The 25233-nt window shown below is 52.9% G+C and overlaps 2 protein-coding genes across 2 annotated transcripts in view; one reads left to right on the top strand and one right to left on the bottom strand.

Annotated features, from left to right (window-relative positions):
* Positions 1–442: 442 nt before the first annotated feature.
* Positions 443–2070, top strand: LOC119110529 (invertebrate-type lysozyme-like). Its single transcript, XM_037234393.1, has 3 exons — positions 443–565; positions 1360–1556; positions 1754–2070. Exons 1-3 carry the CDS (start codon positions 473–475, stop codon positions 1899–1901), a joined length of 438 nt encoding a protein of 145 aa, XP_037090288.1. The 5' UTR covers positions 443–472; the 3' UTR covers positions 1902–2070.
* Positions 2071–10487: 8417 nt separating this feature from the next.
* LOC119110284 (glutathione hydrolase 1 proenzyme) overlaps positions 10488–25233 on the bottom strand; it is a 33235-nt gene continuing 18489 nt past the window's right edge. Inside the window, exons 3-12 of the mRNA XM_037234048.1 lie at positions 22488–22617; positions 21161–21378; positions 20714–20915; positions 19962–20153; positions 17385–17637; positions 16195–16385; positions 14834–14958; positions 13967–14079; positions 13378–13491; positions 10488–11863 (exon numbers count right to left, since the gene is read on the bottom strand). Coding sequence (XP_037089943.1) covers positions 11717–11863; positions 13378–13491; positions 13967–14079; positions 14834–14958; positions 16195–16385; positions 17385–17637; positions 19962–20153; positions 20714–20915; positions 21161–21378; positions 22488–22617 — 1685 coding nt within the window. The 3' untranslated portion in view covers positions 10488–11716. The remainder of the gene's footprint in view (positions 11864–13377; positions 13492–13966; positions 14080–14833; positions 14959–16194; positions 16386–17384; positions 17638–19961; positions 20154–20713; positions 20916–21160; positions 21379–22487; positions 22618–25233) is intronic.

Below are 25233 nucleotides of genomic sequence, written 5' to 3'. Positions count from 1 at the left end.
CGAGTAATGGAAATGGAAACCTCCAATACTCCCGCAACAGGCGGCACTACCGCAGCGAAGGAAGCCGTCTCTTCGCTCGGCGGAATGCGACGCTGTGAAGTGTCTGCGGTTGGAATGGTCACGACCAGCTTTGTGGAACGAGGACAAATTTTGGTCCAATATTAGACAAGCGAACTGACTTATGCCTGAGATCAATTTATAGGGGTTGCTTGTGCAGAGGAAGGGCGGCAAGGACATGTGTTTGCACCCACCGGTGTCGTGAGGGCGCGGCCGCCCCTCCCCTCGCTTCCGACGTCTCGGCGTGGGCCCGTCACAGCCGTGAGCACGGTCAGTCCCGCGCGACCGGCGACAGCTGTCGCTCATGAGAGCCGACCCACCGGCAACAGGTGGGCGCCACTACTTAAGGTCAGCCTCGGAGGCCTCATCCCACACAGTGCCACGTCCCGACACGAGTGAACACCGAGCCCAAGACATGCTGAAGACGCTGATGCTGGTGGTGGTGGCCCTGCTGTGGCAGCAGGGCGTGCTCTCCATCGAAGAGCACTGCAAGGAATGCATCTGCGCGGTGGGAATCTCGGCCCGCATGCCATCTCATGTGGCGCCCCGCTCATCGACGTCCTGGTTGTGACTGCTGGTCATGTTGTGCGCCTGCGTGGGTTTCGGGAATGGGAGCGAGTCCAGGCTTTGATCTAAAGAAGCATGAATGGTGGCTTGATAGGTGTGTGTGGTAAACTCGTGACTTTTGTCCCTGTGGGGGCTAAATAAATAGGGTCAATTTTTGTCACTGTAGACAGTATCGATTAAGTTTGGTTTGGTAATAGTAACGATTTCTGTTGGTGCGTATTCGAATGTTCTATGGCAGTTTGTCTGACATGTTGTGGTTTTCGTCGTTAAGTGAGTATGATCAAGTGTGCTAAGTAACCGATTTCAGTACTCGAGTTGCTATGGTAGACTACCTCGTGTGACTGTATCTTAGGTATACCTCGTGACCACTGTCATTTTGGGAAACAACGTGACATTGAAAAATGTTTCTTTGGGGAAATTTTGAACACTGCCTGATCTGTGAGCTGTTAAATCTGTTTGGTGATATTACACTCATCGTAAACTGGTGCATAATTCATAGGCATGAGTTATTCCAAATCAAGTGCCCTTGGCGAGAATAATCGGGGTCACCAGCTTCTGGGGTACATACTGTCAGCTGATTTTCTCCTGAGTTTCTGAGAACACTGACATATCCAGCCTCGAACCATTCCCGTGCACGGCCCAGTGGCTGCAGGCAGGCTTGTGGTGGCCGTGAGCACGCCGGTAGCTGCCTGTTGGTGCCGGCATGACGCGACAGGGCCTGACGTTCCTCGGCAGAACTCGGGCGGTCGCACAGGCAGCGCCGGCAACTGTAGCATGCCGGCCAAGGGAACCTGCCTGAACGGCGTCTACTGCGGCCCGTACGGCATGTCCATCCAATACTGGATAGACGCAGGCTCCCCAAGTGGCAACTTCTACGACTGCATGAACGACTGGGAGTGCTCCAACAAAACGCTCGAAGTCTACGGAACCAAGTGAGCGCCTGAGCCCGGCGGCTCGGACTGACCAGGCGGCGCTCGGTCCTGGTCGCCAGCGCAGTAGCGGGGTCACGCCGCGTTTAGTTGAAAACCCGAGGCTCGCAGGTCATGTAGGATGCCCTGCGTTCTGTCATGCCGTCATATCTCACACCTGTTCGGTCACCACGGTTCGCTCACATCTCTCGGGTTTGCAGGTACTGCCAGACGCAGTTTGTCGGCCACGCGCCGCCCTGCTCCTGTGAGGAGCAGGCCCGCATCCACCACTGCGGCCCCTACAGCATCCACGCGCAGTTCTGCGACAGCTACTGGTTCGGCTACATGCAGCCGTGCATCGGTAGTTGAGCGCCGCGGCACGCTCCCTGGACGCGCCGTTGCGGCTCGAGCCGCCGCGGCGCGCCCAGGTCCAACGGTCTGCGTGGGGACCTCGCCTGGTGGCGTGCTGCGGCGAGGGAGCACCGCTGTCCGGAGAGCACATAGTCACAAGCTCGGAAATAAGACGGGGAGTATGAAATGCCGTGTCTATCGCCCGCATGACCAAGGTCTGGCGCTCCTTGGCTGGAGGTACTAGGGTTGTGCGACGTCGAAGCTGTGGTCGCGGTTAGACCAAGCGTTATCCAGATCCATTATTGCTGAGATATATTATGATCTGCTTGCGAGTGACGGTGGCAGATTTTTATGACGCACGGCTTAACCAAAATGCGGAGGGTGATCGTTTTGAGGCACAACTGTTCGCAGCGACTGATTGGTGTATATAAACAATTTCTCTTTCTCTGGTTTGAATTGATGTAAGACATATACCCATCGCTGAATGACAGATATGATAAGCATCGTGGGCTTACCTCGCGCCCGACCGGTGGGGAGAAGTTGACTTCCCCCAACATTTTTCGAGCACAGGTCAAAAACGAACGCTCGCAGTCGCACGAAACTTCCAATATTTGTTTATCTTTTAATTTAACGTCGTTTATGCGCATTTCAAGTTTTGATCCACTGAAATCAGTCACCTTGGTCAGGTCAAAGAGGCGAATCTTTGAGAAATTTTGATCACACAAAACCTTTTGTGTCATTCACCAATGCTAAAACTTGGTATAGTAATAGGAGATGATAAAACCTGCAATTTTTGTTTTTTCAGATTTTTCAAAAATTGTGCGTTTATTAACGTTAAGCCATGTTATTTTTTGCTATTTCTTCGAAAGTAATGTAAGTTGGTATTATGCATTTTTTTAATTTTCGGTGTTGTATGCGAAAAAAGACTACTGATTTGCATGCACAACCATCATATAAACACAGAACACATGACCTTGAACCAGGTCGCGACCTATTTCTGTGGGTGCCCTCTGAAAAGCACGTGCTGAGCTCAGATAGTAAGATTTCTTAGGTAACTTTGGACGCAGCACTGGCATACACCATTGCAAGCATTTTTCAGATATACCTATAACGCATGATGAGGCTACAATAGGTCATGCAAGTTCATATAAGGTCATTGAAGGTCAATTACCCGTGTTTCCTATAGTGGAGGGGCTAGATGAACGACTGCGACGCGTGTAACCACCTCCCTACCGTGTTTGTGAAGCCGATGACGTCTAATTTCATGTGCCAGCGTACCTGTTCCCAGTTTGTTGCAAATGCATTGCCAAGCGTCGAAGGGACTACGCATAATGTAGGCAACAACTATGCGATACTGGGTACCTGTAGGTATTCAACAAAATAGTTATGACTTAAACCAGTGTTGTACTGGTCACATAGACCCGGTTGGCACTTAAAATCTTTTTAATTTGGATGGTTCATGAATTTGACCTAAGTTGATCTCAGATGACCTCTAGGTCACTCTAAAATAACATTTTGTGTCTGGAATACTTTTTCTCACGGGTGCATATCATAAAGCAAACTTAGTCAGAAGCACATTGTAAAGAAAACTATCGTTCTTGTAGGCTCTTGGTAGATTAATTTAGAACGGTAACCTGATCTGACGGTGTCCATGTGGGGGAACATAACTGGCCGGAACGGACTCACCACAGTCGGTCTTAACGCTTATTCCCGTGCCCTCAATACGTGTCTTGACGCGTTTACATAGGCTTTAACTGCATTCATCAAAACGACCGTTTTTGACATTTCATGGCCCCTGGTGACCTTACGTTTGATCTGAGGCCAAAAATTTGCGGTGCATTCTTTCCGATTTGACGTTACTTTTGAAACGGTATCTTTGTTTTTCTCATGCGACGTCTGGAAGTTGGAGATCCCAGAGAAAGTCAACTTCCTCTCCGGCCATGCAAGGGTGGTAAATTCTTCCGACTTGTGGGATGAGATCGGCGACAAAAATGGATGCGTTTACAAGCAGCTTGGTGCCAAAAATACCTTTGCTAGACAATTTAAGTAACAGCCACGGCGAAATCATATAGAGTAAGTCGGCGAGCTGATTCGATCAAGGTATAAATTGACCTGTGATGATCCAGACCGCCTTTGCAAGAGACAGAAAAGGCGTTTGACTCACTGCAGCAGTCACAAGTGACCAGCGTTCCTACCTATGAATTGAACCGTGGGTTCGATATTGAAGTGTGACGACACTCCCCAAGAGAGGGAGTGGCAGGAGGTGATAATGGCTCTAAAGTGCCGATTTATGCCATTTTTATCCTTGTCCTGATTGAGAGTGGGTATCAGTCACATATATCTACAAAACAGAGCAGTGCCTAGTTTCCTGTTCAGTTCAGGGCTCCATCTCCGCTTAAGCTTGTGAAGAAGTGTGCTAATCTGGTGGACATCCATATTTTGAGGGGAAGATTGCGAATCTTGTCACTGCTCCCCCAACCTTTCTTCAGAAATATATGCCCATGCTTTTAAAGTAATTAGTTCACCGGTGTTTTTTTCAGCATTTAAACAACTATCAACAGTTCAACAATTTGCTAACATAAATTTTGGTTGCTGGAAAATTAGGACAGCTAATGATGTAGGCAATGGGAAGGCGATGGAAAGTGAGGAGTGAGATGCTATGGCAAATGTAAGCATTTAGGAGGGAGGTAGGATGGATACAGGTTTCATCGCCATCTACCCTTTTACCAATACTTTTAGTGCAATAGGACGAGACGTTGTTATATTGTGGTCAGTGACAGATTGACATTTGGTTGTCTCTGAGGACAATGTTGACTATTTGCTGATGAGAACACCTCCACCGCAACAGGAAAGCTCTGGAAGTGATTTGTTCTACAGTGTTCAGTCATGTGTAAAGTTTCTTCGCACTTGTGAGCATGACATTTGCGTGCATGCCAATATGGTATATTTTATTGCTGTTTTTACTAACATTGCATTGAAAAATTTTCCTGGTGGAATCCTTGACATAATCACTGTATACATTAAATGCAAGTTGTGAATGCAGACAGCCTTCCTTGTAATCAGCCTACATTAATAGTAGAAATCAATTTAGTTTGTGTGATGGTGGCATAAAGACAGGAATGCCATTTTGTATGCATAATTAGGGTAAGGCAGCAGGCCATATGTCATGGTCAATAAATCAAGCCCAAAGGAGATGGTTTTGTATTAAAGTTAACTTTTCACATTTTTTGTTATATTCCAGCTAAAAGTGGGGGGGGGGGGGAGGAATCGGCATTGAGGGGGCCAGCCCAGCATGGAAGTTGGTTGGGGCCCCAGAAGCTGGTTTGAATTAACACTTTGCGCTATACATGGCAAGTATCACAGGTAGCATCAGATTTGCATGCTACGTAGCATGCAAAGGACAATTATGGCTTGCTGATTAACTTTCTTTTCATGTTTCGATGTTCGCAACGAAACACGTGATTCTGCTGTATCAGCTGACTGTTTTTATTATCTCACATAGATATTTCTACACCAGCGTAGGCAAAATGAATAAAAAGGTCTGAAGGTCAACAATTTTGACTCTTACCCTGCTTCGCCGGTTTCCATAACGCGAGCTTTTACACTTTTACTTTTTGCACTTTTTGCACTTTTGGCACACTTTTGTCAGTCCTGCGGCCGTGCGGGATTGTCTCAGACGCCCGGCCGGCGCGGGTTAAAAGGAATGTTCCACGTTTGAAGATATTGAGTTTGGCATTAGATATTATGGGAAAAGCTTATTGTAACTATTGGTAAGCTTTCAAGGTTCAAAAACGACGCGAAGTAGCAAAATTTGAAGGTTTGTAAAACTGGGCCAAATTAAGTCATTGTTTGATGGCGTCATGAAATGGTTTGTGACAACAGCAAAACCTGGCAACATCTGGCAGCTAGACCTGAGGAATACCTCGAAACACACGGAAGCTCGCGACACGCATTCAGCAGCGAAATCTTGCTAACAGTCAATCATCTTCCGCGCATTGCATCGTACGTGCCGCATCATCGCTTTTGCGAATGTACCAGCGGTCACGCTGTCTTGACCATAAGCAGAAAACAGTCTGTAGTGTGAGCGCGATCGCATGACGTTTCTATGACGTCATTAACGCCGAGGCAGCTTTGAAATAGGCTCCAAATAACCTTTTCGCACTTTTGCAGGCGTGTAACTCAGGAACCAGATCGTTTTGGGTCTTAAAAATGACATGACCGTGAACTTCATCAAAAGGTCCTCACGATGGTTATTTCAGTTCAAAACGCCCTACAAATGTGGAACATTCCCTTTGACATCAATGCTCTGGCTGAAGGTATCGTAAAATACACAAACGGGTCCTTCCGTGTCTTTTTAAAAATCGTATCCAGGTGACAGGCGCGAGAACGATAGCAAAGATTACTACTGGAACGCCTTGACAGATTTCGCTTCAAAGTATGTGCGTGTGTGGAGAGGGGGGGGGGGGGGGAAGGTTAGGTGGGGCGCGTGCTCTGCTGCCGAGCCGCCGCAGGATGTTTGTGTGCCGCCGGCTGCTGCTGCCACGCCTCCCCACCACAAGAGCATGAGGAGTTTATTGGTCAGCATACGAGCCAGATGATATTGGGCACAACTCGGCACGTTGTGGCTCTGGTACAGCCGACATCAACTTATACTCATGTGAGCCACAGACCTAGGATGAAGCGGGTGGCCGAGGCATTGGCGGGATGGTAGATCCTGTCAGGCACAATGAACGGCTGTCTCCCCGTACATGACTGTGTGCCCTTAAACACGGTACCCCACCTCCACCTTAAAACTGATGACGACACTTAAACGGGCAAAAACGGAACCAGATGCATCCATAATATTTCAAAATCGGAAGGGATCTCGCGCAACCGGCAAAACGCATCGGCAAGGGCCCGCTGGATAACAAGCCTGGAAGCCTCCTCAGCCTTAACTAATCCAAACAAATCTCATGCATTTGGCGCCATACCACACTCGCTCCAAGTATGCGCATCCGCTGGTACCCACGTCGCCCCACTCCTCTTGGCTCGCCCGGGGGTGTCTGCCCTGCCGGTTTTATCCAGCTCCCCGGCATTGTAATTGGCTCGTCGGCGCAAATCCTCGTCAAACTAAAGTGCATTTATTTAACGCATTTGATACACTCAGGAAAGCTGCCCCATGCTGCATGCCCTCTTTAAAACAGATCAGGTTAATTTATCAGCATGGCACCGACGTAGCTACTGGGCCGACATCAGGTGTCCGAAGCTGGACGGCGCCTCGTTCCCTCTCCTGACCTCCAGTGCGACGGCTCCCTATTCGGAGAACGCTCCCCGCGTTTCGACCACGGTGGATGGCACGCCATTCCCTCGGCCACGCCCACCGCTCGCAGCTTTCCGCTGCCGCGCGTGCGCCGTAGGCAGCGCCTCGTCCAGCACGGACACGTCGCCTCCGGGCTTCTGCGCCCTCGCCCCCGCCTGCCAGAGTGACCTTTGCAAGGCAGCACCCCCACGGCGCGTCTCTCAGAGGCCTGGAGGCAGACAGTACGTCCGATGGGACGGTGGAGCCCTTGGAAAACAGCGAGCGTCCGGCATGACCTGGGTTCATGCCTTGTGGTCTCGTCCGCCGGCGCGCTTTTGGGGACCCGGCCTGTCCGGCAGCCTGGTTCCTTGCCGCCCTCCCCATGAGCGTCGATGGCGGTATCTCTACCTGTCCTGAACATCCCGCCATCAAGAGCTCATAAGGCCTGGCATAAACCACGTCGGAAGAGAATGGGCTGCATCCTGTTTTCTCGCAAGGCATTGCACACCAACGAATAGACCCAGCTGCCACCGTACATAATCCGGCATATCGGGCGTCCCCACTGGTCCTTGGTCCTGCCATAGCATATGTCTTTTCATGCCGTCACGCCTGGGGTCAAGCGAGAGAAAACGAAACGAGTCGGCTGTCGGTCAGCGCAGTCCGTCCCGCTGGCTGTTGGTTAAATCGTCTGCCTTCCGATCCACCCATCTGTGGCGGGTTGGGATCGAATTGCTTTAGGCGCTTGGTATTTGCCCTCCACCGGTATGGCCTGTGGTCTGTGGCAGGTGGCGGCGGTCCCGTTAAAGACCAGTTTGTCGTCAGAGGGCAAGATAGACCATATCGTGGATTGCGACACCGCACGTATCAAATTCTCGCCACTAAATTCTGCCGTTACCTGGCATTGCGCGATCGGGTGGTAGGTGTCAAGGCCCACATGACAAGCTCACTGCTGAGCGTGATCCCAGAAATTGATCCATTCAAGGGGTTTGGATATAATCTTGAAAAAGAGCGAGCCCGCGCCCTCGAGTAGCGCTGCCAATCGAACATTTACCGGCGTAAGGGCAGGACTACGGTCGTCTGGCTCCTCCGCATCACTGAACATACCATTAGCACACTGTTCGGGTGCGTTCGCACCTACTAATCACTCTTCGCGGTCATTACCGTTACTGCGCGACTCGTCCTTCGTTAAAGGGGCAGCTGGGTGCGAATCGACAAAGGGAGGTGTCAGTCTGGCTGGAGTCTTGCGAACTAGGTCAAGCAACGAATTACAAAGGGAAATGAGAGTAATTGCGGATAATCCCGCACACGTAAGCTGGACGAGGCTTGGTTGAGAGCGTACCGTTCCTGATCACTGGGGAAAATAAGGGAAGCAAGGAACAGCCAAGCCGACGAGTTGGACAAAATACTAACGCTCTAGTCGAAGAAAACCGCCCGTAGATGTACGGCCGCAGCTCGTACGCCACACCGGCTTCGACGCGTGGCCCGTGAGAGCAATAACGAAACGATCTGGACCCTTATGGCCGCCTCCAATGGCTAAACCAAGATAGCTCCGGCATAGGCCAATGAACGAGCCACCGCGCCGAAGTGCGCGTCACCGGCCTCGGTCATTATGCCCACCCGCGCCGAGCGCGAGTGCCCTGTCGCCACCTGACCAAATCACCTCCAGCCTCGCTTCTGCGGTAAACCGTTGAAACACAGACTGTCACCTGTATTTACAAAAATTACTCAGACGTAGACGAACCGCGCGATACATCAACTTACTATGGGAGCCGCTCCTGGGAGTCCCCTTTTTTGGACTCCTATGGGAGTCCAAGAAAGTGCCGGGAGGGTCGCATGGCCAGCGCCCCCCCCCCCCCTTCCCAAATACACGGCAGAGAACAGGCATACATGGCCCACGCCCGTCCGCTGTAGAGGGTTCAAGGGACGCGTTTGGAGCACCAGCAGCTTCTGGTCCAGGAGGGATGGGGACAACAGCCGGTGGACACAGAGGCGCATGTTGTCGCCAGTGTTCGGTTGTCCGCGGAGCCAGATGTCGCCGCCGGGTGATGAGGGATAGAGCCGTCTCGTACTGTCGAGACACGGCTGTAGGCACCTGATGCACTCCCCAGCACTGATCTCCTCGGAGGCCCTTCTTTCTGCTCCTCCTTTCCGGCTCTCTGGGAGACTCCTGTGGAAGCTTCTTCCAACTGGGTCGGCACGCCTTCGTCTTCGTCCGGTCCAATAGTTTTGCCGCAAGGCCCCCTCCGTCTAATGTGTTGCCGGGCCGGCCTGCGCTGCTTTCAGGGCCCGGTCCCCAACGTGCCCCTGGGCCGGATCTCGGGCGTGGCGTCGTCGGCAAGGGTGCAAGGCTCATCCGCTCTCTTCCTGCCTCGCCTAGGATGGGCTCTGCGCGTGCCCCTCTGGCCCAGTTCCTCATGGCGTGGCGCTCCTGATACCCGTTTGGGCGGCGGCAGCGCCGGCGTGGCGGCAGCAAACATCATCAAAACATGGCATGCTGCCTCGCCGGAGATCGGACGTGACGCACCCAGTAATCTTGCTTGGCCGGCGGAGGGCAGGCGTTTCCCTTTGACGTGTTGGTCCATTTCGGAAGAAGAGGCCACCGTCATGGCCGGTCCGCGCCCCGGAGGGGGGAGGGGGGGGGGGTGACGGCGGCTTACCCCACGTGGTCGGGCGACACACACTGCCCACCCACCCCCGTAGACCCGGTCAGCAATGCGGGCCGATCGGTCAGGGCGTCGGACCTATCCGCATTCATCTCTCGACCTAATGGTTGCGTTTGGTGCGGCGGGGGGGGGGGGGGGAGTTCAGGACCATGGCCGGCTTACTCACCATCCCCCACCCCGCCGGCAATCCCCCGAACCCGGACGGGTGATGTGGAGGACGAAACACATGAAAATGCATGCTTACATGTAGGGCCATTCAGATATTTGTAGCACCACAGATCATAACCGGAGTAAGTTGCGCACTCAATGATTCATCATTCACCTCTTTTGGCTTACAAATGCAAACGACTAACGTAGCTTTCTTGGTTGAGCATTCAGGTTCCGTCTTCAGCCATTGAATCCACCAGTATTCAACGCACGCAAGCAACAATTTATGATGATGATGATTTGGGCTTTGGGGCGCGCAGACTACGTTGGTCACATGGCGCCCATCAAGCAACGATCTACTTTTCCACAAATTCCCAGTCTAGCCTGATCAAAAAGTCAAAGCAAGTCTACTGTCCAGCCGAGACCCTATCTCGGTCACAAGTGGTCTGCATCGGTTGTGGGCACAGCTGTGCTCCTAACATTAATGCGATATTTACAGTCAGTTTGAATCCGTTTATTCTGGTCAGGTTTGGAATGCCATTCAATTCTGCCCTATATTGCATGCAACTCTTTCGCCCGGGTGCAGTATCACATACAGAATAGCAAATCCGTGGTTTGTATAATCCATAAATCAGTCTCATAGATGCTTCGAAGTTTTTATTCGAAATTGCACCGCTATATTTTAAGAAAGGCTATTTATTGTTTCACTACAGAACTATGACAAATGAGATATTGTTCAAACAATGATCGTACACACAATCAAACTAAGAGCGGACACGCATCACCACGTAACGCTATGCGTCGTCAGATTTATGACGCAGCCCTGCACCCAACGACCGTTGTTTCGATCATGTAACAGGCCAGCGCCAAGTCATAACACCAGAGCCCTTTCAAGATGTCGGTAGCATCTCGTCGAAGGAAGCCTTTTATTTTGGTCAGTGTGGCTTCTATCCTGCTATCCTATTTCCTAACTTTCCATTTCATTTTAAAAAGTCAAGCTTATTGCGTTAAACAAAGGGCAAACCGCATGGCAAGGAGATCATGCTTCATAAAACGTTAGCAAACATTACATTATGCCTTTGTGGTGCTGCATGGATGGAAAAATCGACCATACGTAAGTGCATCCCCAGACTTTCTTCCATGAATGGTTGAATGTATACATTTAAGTGTCAAAGCAAATGGCTAAAAATTTAAGCCACGAGCTGAAATCGAACCATACTGGGGTTACCAGCGTGATTCTGATGACGTTCACTTCCAGCGGGGTGAAGCAAGGCAATTACGTTGTCACCTTGGGCATCACTCTATTAAATCCACATCTCAGCAATAAAATTCAATGTAAGAGCAGCAGCCTCGGGGATGCTCATTACAGTCATGGCCGATCCAATCGCACGCTACGCATGACATGTGGAATTAACGATAGAGTAACCCATTGCTCCCATGTTTTTGTAATCGAATCTCATGGTCTCTGTCAGGGCAAAAGAACACTGTCTCTTTGAGTTATGGCATTGGCGCTGGCAAGCAGTCCGCGAAACAATGAATAAAACCTGAATTACGCGCAGGCGCACGCTATTTATCCATTATACAAACGTTCAGTGATATCAGTTTGTAACACCAATGATAGCTCAGTGGCACCATCCAATCGTCGCTATGTAAAAGTTCGGTCTATGAACGGATATGTCATCATGTAAAATAACAAGCGAGGCTATAAAATATGGCACAGCGTGGACGCGGTGAGTTGACCGCCATCAGAAGCCTGCCACGTCCCCACCCTTCCTGTAATCGGCGTTGGCTTCCAGACGCCCTCCCGCAGTTCGCGCGATACCGCAGACCCGTGCCAGGTGGTTGGCCTCCTCCACCGGGTGACCCAGAAGCCGCAGCTGTTCCGCCAGCACCTGCCGTCGGAAGCCGGGGTGAGAGCGAGGACGGAGACGGAGACGGCGAACACTCAGCGCTATCCGTATCCGGTTCGGAGACAACGCTATCCGTATCAACGTCGTATCCGGTTCGGAGACAATCATCGCCCACGCGTGATCTACACGGCTAGGTCTCGCACTCCCAGAGAAGTTGCTCCTGGTTGGGCTCACAGAGCGTGACGTAGCGTGTCCTTGAAGTCTGAATACGAGTCCCGTTATAGTCGATTCTCGCACTATCACATTGACTACGACTTAATGACCGGTGTAAGCCAAAAACGATCCACTGGGTATTTCTTAAGGGACGCGTTCAATGGTTTGTACGCGAAACTCAAGACCCACGCAGCCAATATGCTACATCCACTTCCAACGGACTTAAAGGTAGTGTGTTTAGCGCGCTAGTGACATGGCCATAATCTTGGTTGCTACAGTCCCGTGTGTATGGGGAGAGCGCTTGCGGTATAGAGCGGGACGCAGTTGAAGGCTCCTTGCGTAATTTGAGGCGGAAAAATATGATACCTTGAACATGCCTGGTGTACCAGCGACATCGCAGCAATAATGTCAGCGCATCTGTTATTTTGGACGCTGACTTTTGGGCACGTGCGTTTGGAATTCGGTCATTAATTGCAGGATATAGGAATCTTCCGCCTGTAGTCGCTGCCAAACAACGTAGAACAATTACATTTTCCTAGAGCCTAGTGCAGCTGATTGACATGACACAATACTTGTGTCTCATCTCAACATAAAAAGGCCAACATAAATTAATCGCGGTGCGTTTCAACTGACTATTCCTACCATGTGTCCAACCACGTACACCCGCAACACACATCTGAATGTATAAAAACACCAACATGATGGCCGCCGCCATCGCTGCGTTTGCAAGCTACTGTCAGCGCTGACAAGTGGCATCCTCGAAAAACCATTGGCTAGAGCTAACGATGCCTTCTCAATAATGTCGATGTGTTTAGCAGTCAATATTGCTTGGGGGCTACCCGATTACTTCATGCTTCCATACGCGTCAAAGCAACTTTGGGGGCTGTGGCAATATCTCGTCAGTGGATGCAAATTGGTAGAAACTAATGACACCAACAAATTCTAATCGAACTTCCCTGCCATCCCAGGTGCATAGTTAAAAATCCCGACTTGGCCAGAAACCCTCCCTTCAACGCGCACATGAACGGTTGCCCCGCCCCGGCTTTTACGGACCACCGTAATAACAGTATTCATCAGCGCCAACCTGAGTGTGTGCTCTGGCATCACTTGGCCTGAGTTTGTGACTTGCCACAACTTACCACTCCAGCGTAAATACTCGATCAGCCCGCGCGTGGAGATCAGAGTTTTGCATCCGACAAGATGGTACAAGCAATGCTGGTACACGGTTTTCGGGGTCACAAGTGAGCCGTACAAAGCATTCGTATAAACTTATCAGGAAGAGTGCACGTTTGTCCCCGAGTGCGATTCACCCGATATCTGCTTGATCTACATCTCACTCTTACCTCAGGCATCCCCTTCTCTATTTTCAGAACATCTGGCAAAAGCTGATGGTGCACTCTCATTGCGTCAACAGCTTCCTTGATGTCTTCACCCATCCAAAGGTTTCGTGCAGCGACCTGCAATGGCCAGAACGTGGGAGCGTACGGGCGAGAGTTTATATATAAGCTTGCATATAATAAGCTCACCGGTGCTGGAGCCTTACAGTTCAGGGTATCCTGAACCTCGTTCGCTGGCAATGGGACATTTGAGACGAACTTGGAAAGACCTTGAGCAAGCGAAAGGTCGCTCAGCAGCCAACAGGATATTTTTTTAAAAGAGTTCAACGTCTCCACCATCACCAGCATAACCGTCCTAACCAAGCACGCATCCAGAGGCCTTTAACGCGGCATTTAGACTCCCGTTAGTACCCAGAGTTCGTTTCACATTTTATCAATCTGTATGTATTTTAATGAACCAGATCCGTCCTATCTTATGCAGTTTGAATTACAGCCCATTAAAACAAAAAACAAAAGTGGAGGCATCTTAGTGAAGCAACTTAGTATAACAGCTTGATAGCAACAGCTTTACTGAACAGCGCCATTCTAAACTTACGTAGCCCGTGACCGACGTGATCTTGGTTCCTCCTGAGGCGCCGATAACCATCCTCACCCCGCCGTCGTCGTCCACCAGGATGGCGGGAGCCATGGACGACTGCGGCCGTTTGCCTGCAACACGCAACGCAGCCCGTCAACACACGAGCGCCGAAGGTCGCGAGCGAAAATAGTGCAACGCCACTCTCACACCTGTGACGATTTCGTGTGATGCCTTATTATCTTGCCGTACTTTTCACACACGCGTCCAATTACCCCCGCATTATTGTTCCACCGCCCTGCCACTGGCCAGTTATGCCAGAGGTCGAGCTGAAACGGCTATTGAATCCACGTGCTCTGGCGGAAAGGGATTTCCTGTTTGCATGAAATCTGTGGATGAGCAAATGGCAGAACCGCGCTCTCCTGGTGAAATCCCAGCGTTTGACAGAGCAAAATTACGACCTGCACGGAGTGGCGTTGAGACAAGCTTAGACATTTCCAGTCATGTATATCAGTCACACCCTAAGATCGTGAAAACTGTAGAGTTTCTAATTCAAATATAATAGAAAAACATACTGTGACAGCCTGACATACTGTGACAAAACATACTGTGACAGCCACCTGACACATCACCACAATGCATGTGGCGCATGCAGGCGTAGCCGGAGGCGGGCGAAAGGAGCGGGCCCCACCCTTCGACACTACCCTATTCATTTTCCTCACCTTTGAGGGCTCTTGGAAAAAAAGATAAAAATCAGCTTTATGCATTTTCATCGAATTACGGGCCCTTTGAGAAACCCCCTAGCCACGCCCCTGATTGAGCATGTCCGTGTACAGCATTTGTTCCACCACCACGTTTGCCCAACCGCCATCTCAGTTGTAGACTTACCTGGCTCAATACGATTGTTCTCCGATGGCGGTAGACCAAAGTAGTTTGTAAAATTTGAGCTGAAGTCGTCCATTTCGTTGTTCAGGATTATTCCCGTCTGTGGAGACCGGAATCCGCTCCCGAGACTAGAAAACAAGACAAAAACGATGACGATGATCCACTGTAGATCACAACGCACTTTGACGGCACGCATCTCGCTGGAAAAGGTAGAAATGGACAAGAAAATAGTCACCTAAACGACTATTTCTCGACGTGAGTAGACTAAGCTTGTGATCGGGGTTTGGAAGGCTTCATTTACACCGAAAGCAAGATAATGTTAGCGATACATGAACGTGATTATTTTAAACCGCCGGATGGTAGATCCATGCATACAATTTACAGCAGTACCTGTGTGGGCTTACACTATGGGCGCAGCCAGAATCGGAGAGGCGCGGGGACCTGCCATGATTTGCGAAGGGGACTTTCTACGAGTGAGTGGCAGCACCCGACTGGCAGTACCTGCGCAATGTGGACAAGCTCAGATCCACAAACGCTAATAAATACAGAACCTAACTCATCGATAAACTTTCGATCTGGTCCGCCCTGGGGCCTTCCACAATTGTTTAAACTACGTACCATACATATTCACTCGCGTATCCACTAGGTCTTTAACTAAATTACTCTGCTTGGCTCTACATTTCCCTGCTCATGGTAGTGTCCACGAGATTTAACACCGAAATAGTTTTCTTTATCACCAGATCCTGAAATAATATTCAGCAGAGTGGTGAAGAAATGCCTGAGCCTGATGGTGGTGGGGACGTGCTGAAAGTGCCCTCAGGAAACCTCTCTTAGCTGCGCCACTGCCTTAGACAGACAGTACTTCGAGACAGCAATTGCAAACGATGACGTTGACCTGAGATGAAAACAACTGGCATTAAGCCTCAAACTTCATGACCAACGTGACACTTTGAGACCGGCTGGCTTCAGTCCGCGTCGACCCAAGCTCCACAACAACGAGACGCGAGACACACACACGACACACGAGACACGAGACACGAGACACACACAGACCGAGCTCCACCCATGTTACGAGAATCCCGGCATAGTCCGTTGTACTCATGAGGAGCATTGAGCCATAAGACACCACGCATCACAAGCGGCATGCTGCACAATACGTCTTTCTTAGTTTTGGAGTGCAACTTTGCATGCCGCCGAGCGCCTCTGGGCGATGCATGACTGGCGGCGCGCTCGGCGGGTGGGCGCTGACGTCATCGGGACCCACGGACTCGCGCCACCTGGCGTCGGAGCGCGCCGCAGGCACGCTCCCGATTGTTCTGCTGCCAGCGTGACCTTCATCTCCGCCGGTCGGCGGCGGCACGTACTAAAGGTTGACGGTGCTGGTGACGGAGACGGCGCTGCCGTCGGCGTCGACCACGGAGATGTGTGCTGTGCCGCTGTCGTTGGCGGCGGCGAAGTCGGCGCCGTACTCCTCCGGACTGCCCAGCACGCCGTCTGGCCGTATGCGGCGACGCACCGACGCCAGAAACTCGTCCGACGTCATGTTCCGCACCAGCTGCGTGAACAGCCAGTGGGTCAGCTACAATGACACTATGAGCTCAGAGGTCTTGTGCTAGCAGTTATCAACCCTCGGTATCCCAGGAGGTACTGGCTAACCGACGTTATCAACCAAATATGGGCTATATTGCCAACACCCAACGTTTCGAAGCTGTTCTCAAGTCACGAGAGCACTAGTATATGATATGGTATAGTATGGTATGGCATTTTATACGGCATATACTGGTATACTGGTCATACTCGTAGTCGTGACATGAGCACAGCTCCGAAACGTCGATTATTTACAACATGTTCCCCCGAAAACCTGGTTTAACCAGCTCATCCTGGGGTAGTGACGATCGATGACGGCCAGCACAAGACCTCTGCATTCGTAATTTCTGAACCCGTGTTGTCACAGCAGTTGTGTGGTAAGCAGAGCTGCCTGTGCATTGCAAGTGCATGTGGTAACAGGGTACGCAGTCCTGTGCGGCGAAAGGGCGGATGCTAAGTTATTTGTTGAACTGACTGATACAATTAAGGTGGAGGCTTTAGGGTATACGCAACAAGGTATGCTTAACGGGCCTTCTGAACCTTGAGCCATCCATGCAAACCAGTATGGATGAATATACAAAAACGACATAAAAAGACGTAAAAAATGCTGAAAAAGCCGAAGCTGAACGCTTTTCTTGCTTGTATCAAATTCAACTCTAATGACGTCACACCAGTGCATTCACACCAGTCTGGTTCCAGCCCTGTGCTGATGTCATGTGATGACGTCACTCAAAGACACGGTGCTTCATGCCATACGCCTGTTATCTTATACATAAGCAAACAAACTCAGATGGCGCCATGCTTTCTCCATTGCGTGAGACCAACGAGATAAGAAAAGCCTCCGTTAGTATCTAACTAATCAGAAACTCCCAGGAAACCCCACAGCTCTGTTAACACGGCGGACCCCCGCACACTCCGCCTACCACCTCATCAGGACGCCACGCCCCGGACCCCGCTCAGCGCCCACCTCATCGACGTCGACAAAGTCAGCATCTCCCAGCCGGCTGCGCTGAGCGTAGGCGAACTTGAACGTCTCGACGATGGTGTGGAGGGTGCGGGCCTGCGCCGCGTCGTCGGCGAGACTGGCCGGGCTGAGGTTGAGGCCGTCCAGCACGCCGAGGATGACGGCGAGGACGGCGCCGCTGGCCGGCGGCGGCACCGAGTACAGCGTCAGGCCGCTGACCGGCAGCCGCACCCGCACCGGTGCCGCCCACGTCGGCCTGACGGCACAGCGGCCAGTGAGGGGTGGTGCTCACAGAGGGCGGAGTGGGGATGTTGCTCAGAGTGCGGAGTGGGGGTGGTGCTCACAGAGGGCGGAGTGGGGGTGGTGCTCTCAGAGGGCAAAGTGAGGGGTGCTGGTGGTGCTCACAGAGGGCGGAGTGGGGGTGGTGCTCACACAGGGCGGGGTGAGGGGTGCTTGGGGTGCTCACAGAGGGCGGAGTGGAGGTGCTGGTGGTGCTCACAGAGGGCGGAGTGAGGTGTTCTGGCACTGCTCACGGCAGACAAGGTGAGGGTGCTGGCGTTTCTCACAGAGGGTGGGGTGCAGAGTGGTGGCGCTGCTCACAGAGGGCAGGAGGAGGGGTGCTAGCGCTGCTCGCAGAGGACGGGGTGAGAGGTGGTGGCGCTTTTCACAGAGGGTGGGCGCAGACGCGTGGTGTCAGTGTACGATGGTGCTTCCCACGCCGCGCTGAGAAGGATGAGAGTGGAGACAGGGCTTGCGCTTCTGACAACAGGCTGAGAACTAGGCGTGGTGTGAGGTGGTGCTGCTTTTGCTCGGCCCGAATAACTTGTTTAACATGGTCTGGGCGCTCTCAGTGGTGCGCCTTGAAATAACGATGACAGCCGGATCGACCTCGGTTCCGCAGCTTTCCGCTCTCAACGAGAAAGTGCATCATACCATAGTACCTCAGACCTACAGATATACTGTACCGCCACGACTGCACCCAAACAGGGCGTCTGAAAACTAAAATCCATCGGCGCGGCACGCTGACGCAAGGGCGCCCCTGTCCACCAGGCTGTGTAGTCCAGTAAGCCGGCAAGTCCCCAGCGACGAACGACTGCCTCACGTATGCCACCGCCGACCACTCGCTAGGCGACACTGCCTCGGACCCGCGGACGATCCTGTCTAAGCACCGGCACGCCGGAAACGTCACACACACACACACACGCATGCACACGCACACACACACGCACACGCACACGCACGCGCACGCGCACAGGCACGCGCACGCGCACGTACACGCACACACACACACACACACACGCACACTCACGCACGCGCACATGCTCGCACCCACGCTCCCACGCATGCTCGCACGCACGCACGCACGCATGCACGCACGCACGCACGCACGCACGCACGCACGCACGTAAGCACGCACGCATACACGCACGCACGCACGCACGCACGCACGCACGCACGCACGCACGCACACACGACATCACAATTACACACCCTATCAGCCCAATACACACATCGATACCGTGCACTTAAAATCTGAGAGAAAACGCGCACCGATAACGCACCGGAACACGAGGGGGAGAGAGGAAACACGCGTGCCAGACGAGCAGGCAGAGCTCCCGCCGACCATTCGGGACCGTTCGCATGGCCCTCCCGCAGCCGCCGATGCGTGCGCGCGGACAGGTTAGAAGCAAGATGCGTCCTGTTGGGGCTTCAAGCCAAAAAGTGGACGTGACCGCGTTACAAGTGTAACAGTAAATGGGGCACAGTGCGAGAGAGCACCAGCGCTTCGAATGTCGTCCTGGGGATGTCGCCCCACCGAGACACGGTGCGCTGTGACGCCCGCAGCCACGCGCTCAGCACTCAGAGCGTGGGGGTGGGGAGGGGGTGGAAGGGCAGGGTAGGCGGTGCTCCACTGACAGCGTCTTAGTATCACACAACCACTCGCACAGGTGGAACGTGACTCGACAGCTGTGGTGCACATGTGCAGCCTGCATAGGACACACAGAAGAAAAAGAGTTCCGCAGTTGAACAATACCACGGGACACGCAACATTCAACGATGCGATGCGTTATTCTCGGTGCAACGCACCGATTGCGCATAGATGTGCCGAAAACATCTATGGAGCTGGGAAACATGCCGTGTAATGCGCGTTTCCGACGTTCCTTCTAAATCGTTCATGCGCTATAGGAATTTCACACCAAATTGCGCCTCAAACGATGTAGGCTTCCTTAAGTTGTTCGGAGCATTCGCGAGGAGCATTATTGACATCTATCAGACAGTAGTTACAGCCTTATTTCTCGGCGTCAAACTAGGAGAATGGAAATTCAGATAAGTTGATATTCCGGCAACATGCCTATATCGAAACCATAGTACAAGTCCTCTATTATTGTTTCAATAGCGGCATGTTTCCGAAATATTAATCCATCTATATCTCCACTCTCCTGATTGTTCTCCGAGGAATAAGGCAATAACTACTGTCTGCTCGATGTACGCCTTCACGAAACTGTAATTGTTGATGCCACATCGAGGTTCGAAACCCAATGGCCACGGAAATGCCCACAGAGATCCACAGTTACTCACATGTAGTTTTTAATATCGTCATGTGTAACAACGCCACCAATCTCCTGAATGTCCTCGGCAAGCTTCTGGCCCAGGTCTTGGTACGCCTGCAGCCCGCCCTCTGCGATCTTTTCCAGCGTGGCTGCTAGCGTTGGCTTCCGCACCACGTCCCCCAACTCCATGGTGTCGTTACCGTCCTTCAGAAAGATGTCACTGGAAGAGCAGACTTGTCAGTCTATGCACGGATGCGTGCCGGAGATAGTCAGCTGTGATGCTGTGATGGGATAGCCAAAACAGGTTTGTTTGACAGTTGAAGAGCAAATGAACTCTTGGGCTTCTCCCGTTGCTTGCTCATCTGCTTGTCCATTACTAGGCTAAGGCAGCGGCTTGAAACAAAGTCGGAATGGTTTATCTTTAATGACAAAACTCCACGAGCCTGCACTAAAATAGAGGTTGGAAAAGCGAGGGTGTTGAGCGAAAATGTTGAGAACCACGTCAATGAAAGCTACTCACATCCCCATGGGATCCACAGTTTTCGTACATTTGATTCTACCGTCTAAGATCTATAGACCTTGCGAATTGATATCGCATGAACAGGAATATCACAAACATGCCCACGGGCGCAGGCGCCAGCGGGTGCCAAGCAGAAAGCCTTGTAAAATTTCAAATTAGCAGCGTTGTAGACAGCGAAGGACGCCACAGCCTGTCCGCCTCGCCGCCCAAGTAATCGCACCACGCCTAAACGGCCGCCCAGGTCCAGCGGCGCTCCTCACCCCAGGTGGAAGCTGTCGTTGTGCAGCAAGGTCTGGATGCGGCTGTTCTGCAGCGCCTTCTGCAACGTGTGCGACACGGGCACGCCGTAGCGACACAGGCTGATGGCCGGCTGGAAGAGGGCGCGCCACGGCAGCCGGCCGTACCGCTGGTGCACCGCCCAGTACCCGGGGATCTCGCCCGGCACGGCCACCGACATGCCGCCTGTCGCACGCACGTCGGCCAGTGTCATGGTTGAGCAGCACATTGCAGACGTTTCCTCCATGATACGTTTGTCATCCACGTTCTCGTTTCCTTCCCCTCCCCCTCCCCAACAGCGTGTTGGTTCAAAAATGCACATCTGTCACTTGCCCCAATTGTGATTTCTCTTCTCTTTACAGTATCATATTATATATATATATATATATATATATATATATATATATATCCCGACCACCGTTGCTCCGCACCTGTCTGCGCCTCTGCCTTCTCGGAGAACATGTCGGCGGCGGCGGCGGCCGGTGCGCGCTCCCGCGCCACCAGCGTCTCCGTCAGACCCGTGCTGTGGTTGTACAGCGTCATGACGAAGCCGCCGCCGATGCCCATGCTGTGCGGGTTGGCCACGCCGTCGCAGAGCAGCGTGGCCAGCGCCGCGTCCACTGCGTTGCCGCCCCGCTGCAGCATCGTCCTGCCGGGCACAGCGCGACTGTGAGCCCGGGCGGCGGGAGGGTAGGCGGAGGGGGAGGGGTGGGGTGGGGGATGGGGGAGGCCGGCGGATGGGCCGCCTAGCGAGGGGCCGCTAATGAAGCCGGATGCGTGGTGGGATAGTGCACAAGTGTGCGTGCCCGGGGGGTGGTCCGCTTGGCAGATATCCCGAGCTGCTATTCAGATGGACGGATGGTAATGTCGCGCAAGCTTGGTTGCCTCTCGTGTGAGGCTTTAACCATTGAGGTTTGTCACATTGATGTATGTGGCGTGGAAGGTGACCTAAAACACAAAATCTGGCACCCAAAACTGCTGCTGTCATTGTTGTACTGTCATTGCTGCCATCATTGCTGTTTGTTGCTAGCATTCAATGCTGTTGTCATTGCTGGCATTAAATCGCTAATTCAGTTCGTGTCACCTCAGAAACCTTCCAACTCTGCTGACGGCTGTCGAGCACCACGCTGACATGATAAATAGGCTTGTAGTGAAAAGACGCCATTCACATGAAGGTAATGACTGGCACTGCAAAGTTGTGCATGCTTCACCTTCTGTCGCGCAACGCAGGATGATCCTCACCTGCCAGCAGTCTCGGTAACAGTCTCAGCAGGGTGAGCCTCACCTGGCAGCTATCTTAGCAGCAGTCTCAGCAGGGTGAGCCTCACCTGGCTGCTGTCTCAGTAACAGTCTCAGCAGGGTGAGCCTCACCTGGCAGCTGTCTCAGTAGCAGTCTCAGCAGGGTGAGCCTCACCTGGCAGCTGTCTCAGCAGCAGTCTCAGCAGGGTGAGCCTCACCTGGCAGCTGTCTCAGCAGCAGTCTCAGCAGGGTGAGCTTCACCTGGCATCTGTCTCAGCAGCAGTCTCAGCAGGGTGAGCCTCACCTGGCAGCTGTCTCGGTAACAGTCTCAGCAGGGTGAGCCTCACCTGGCAACTGTCTCAGCAGCAATCTTAGCAGGGTGAGCCTCACCTGGCAGCTGTCTTAGCAGCAGTCTCAGCAGGGTGAGCTTCACCTGGCATCTGTCTCAGCAGCAGTCTCAGCAGGGTGAGCCTCACCTGACAGCTGTCTCAGCAGCGGCCTTCGCAGGGTAAGCCTCACCTGCCGATGGAGGCGCAGACGCCGGCGTCGGCGCACACCGCTGCCGACCGGTACTGGCCCAGTTTGGAGTCGGAGGTGGCGGCGCTGCCGGCGCCGGTCAGCTGGGCTGCCGGCTTCTTCACCGTCCCGTCTGGAACGGGCCCACTAGTCAGGCGCCATGGAAGGACCAGTACTGCGAGCGTTCTAACGGACGACTTCCGCTCTCCTGGCAGCATTTACTGGGGACGAATCGTGTTGGTTGGTGAGGAGAGGCGAGGCAGAACTGCGAAGGCTCAGGCATTACGAGCCACTTTGCGGCATGTGCTACGTTGCCAAACGCTTTTATTTGTCTCATGGTACGCAAGTGGGTTGTTCTGGACAGTATATAGCCGGTTTTGTCCCGGCAATTAGTGTCTCCCTCTTAACCAACATGCTCCTACAGTGTCTTTCTTCTTTTCTGCGATGCATGACAATTTTCATTTCTCGAACCGGCGATCACTGCCTTGCGATTCCCAGTGTTCTGCGGCACGGGAGGTCTGTTCTCTTCATTCGGATGCGATGTGCGCTGTGTCCAACTTCAACACCCGCGTCTCCTCCACCTTTTTAGTGCTTCTGAGCCATTCGGTCGTAGTTTCGCGGTCCCGCCCATTACGTCATCACCGGAAGTCATGCGACGTAACAGTTGGAGCAGGGACGTTTTTGCCCTCTTGCGATAAGCAGATCGTTATCACAGGCAAGGGAAGAGCAGGGGCACGTGCCCCCGGGAGGTTCCGATGCACCCTTTGGGCCCCTCGGGACCTACCATTAGGGGTCAGATTTGAGGGCCCAAAGGGCCCGAATGGCCGACCGGAAGTCGTTTCAAGGAACCCTGGTTTGCAAGGGCGGGCACCCCAACGCCAGTTGGGGTTCTGCATGTTGATCAGGAGCCCCCTGAGTCGATAAGGATCTATATGTCGGTCACACAACACCTGTAACGCACAGTCGGCTCCGTGGCAGCACGGGCCGGGGGGCCTATTTCCCAAGCAGGAACAAAGCTGGAGCAGCCATTTTCATTGGTTGGGGCCTTGAGTCGGCCAGGGACAGTATTCGAGAAGGTCCGAAGATCCTAGAGGGCCCATCGGGTTCGACGATCAAGGGCCCAATGGGGGGGGGGGGGGGGTGGGGCATGAAAGGCTGGTCGGAGCCTTATTCATGGGCTCCGGCCTGCGGGGAATGGCCCTCAAATGACTGCTGGAGTGTCCTTTGCGCCGATCGGGGACCCCCTGAGACGGTATGAGCCCATATTTCGATCATGCACCGCCAGTATCGCACGGTCGGCTCCATGTCGGTATGGGCCCGAGAGCCCACTTCCTAACTAACTACGAAGCCGGGGCCAGTGATTTTCACTAGTCGGGGCGCCTGTATCTGCCAGGGGCTCACAGCGTCTAACAAAGGGCTCTGTGCTCGCAAGAGGCCCCGGGCAAACCAAGGCAGTGTTCGATGTGCAAGGGCAGGTTCGAAGAGGCCCCGGGTGGCTCAACGGAACCGACTATCAAAGGCACGGGTGGAAGGTATATGGACCCGAAGGACCGGATGCAAGTCACCTAAAGAATCGCGGCGGGTGGGGTCGTGACCTGAAATATCAGTCAGGGGTTCCTGTACCGTTTGAGGACCCCCTGAGGCAATGCGGATGTCTGAATAGGCCAGAGACCACAAACACCGAACAGTTGCTCCCTGCCAGTTTGAGCCCTGGAGGTTCATTTCCCAAGCAGGGTAAAGCCGGGGCTACGATTTGCATTGGTCTGGGTCCCTGAAACAGTGGTTGCGCCCCGGGGTCGGTCGGGAACTCACATTGTATGGAAGGGGGTCATGTGCCGGCTTGAGGTGATCCGAAAAGGGGACAGAGGGTCCCTCGGGACTGAAGATCAAGGTCACAATTGGACTCGGGCCGTGACCTGAAATGCCAGTAGAATGGTTTTATTGGGGCCCTGTTATTAGGGTTCTCTATTCCTATCATATAGGAGCTCGACAAGGAACCACACAGTCGGTTCCATGCTCGTTTGAGCCCTCGAGACCCAGTTCCTAAGTGGGAACGAGGCCTGGGCGCGCGACTTACGGTGTTCGAGGTCCCTGATACAATGAGGAGCTCCTATGTTCGTCAAGGGCCACAGTGCCTAACAGGGGGCAGGTGGCTGCAAGTGGCCCCGAGTCGGGCAGGGGCGCTGTTTGAGAGGCCCGAAGAGAAGCTGAATGCTCTCTTCGAGACCACAGATGAAGGGCTCTATTGAAGGCTAAAGAAGGGCCTGAAGAGCTGGCTGTAGGCCACATTAAGGACCCTCGCCCGCAGGGCCGTAACGTCAAATGTCAGCGAAGAGCCGGCTCCATATCGGTCTGAGCTCTGTGGACCCATTTCCCAAACAGGCACACGGCCGGGCCCTTGATTTACATTGGTCGGGCCCCTGTAACAATGTGGGGCTCCTGTATTGTTCACGGGCCCGCAGGGCCTAACAGGGTATTATGTGTCAACAAAGGGCCTCCAGTCGGTCGGGGAAGATTTGCTCAGCAGGGGCGGGGAGGGACCCCGAATGACACAGGGCATCTGTCGTTGGTCGGGACCCTCCGACAACGAAATAAAAAATAAGAACATTATCTAATTGTTCAGAATAAGGCAATGAAAAGGGTCCTGTGCAAGTCAGAGCCCCAGCACCCCGCGGTGGGCCTCCAACGCATCTTTAGCAAGGGCCCACTAAGCCGACCTGGAGTATTTGTGCTAATTATTAGACCACTT

Source organism: Pollicipes pollicipes, unplaced genomic scaffold (genome assembly GCF_011947565.3).
Source record: "Pollicipes pollicipes isolate AB1234 unplaced genomic scaffold, Ppol_2.1 Scaffold_7231;HRSCAF=8579_pilon_pilon_pilon, whole genome shotgun sequence".
Classification (NCBI taxonomy): Eukaryota; Metazoa; Arthropoda; class Thecostraca; order Pollicipedomorpha; family Pollicipedidae; genus Pollicipes; species Pollicipes pollicipes.
The sequence above is the reverse complement of the archived record's forward strand: the minus strand, read 5'-3'. Positions and strand labels throughout refer to the sequence as shown.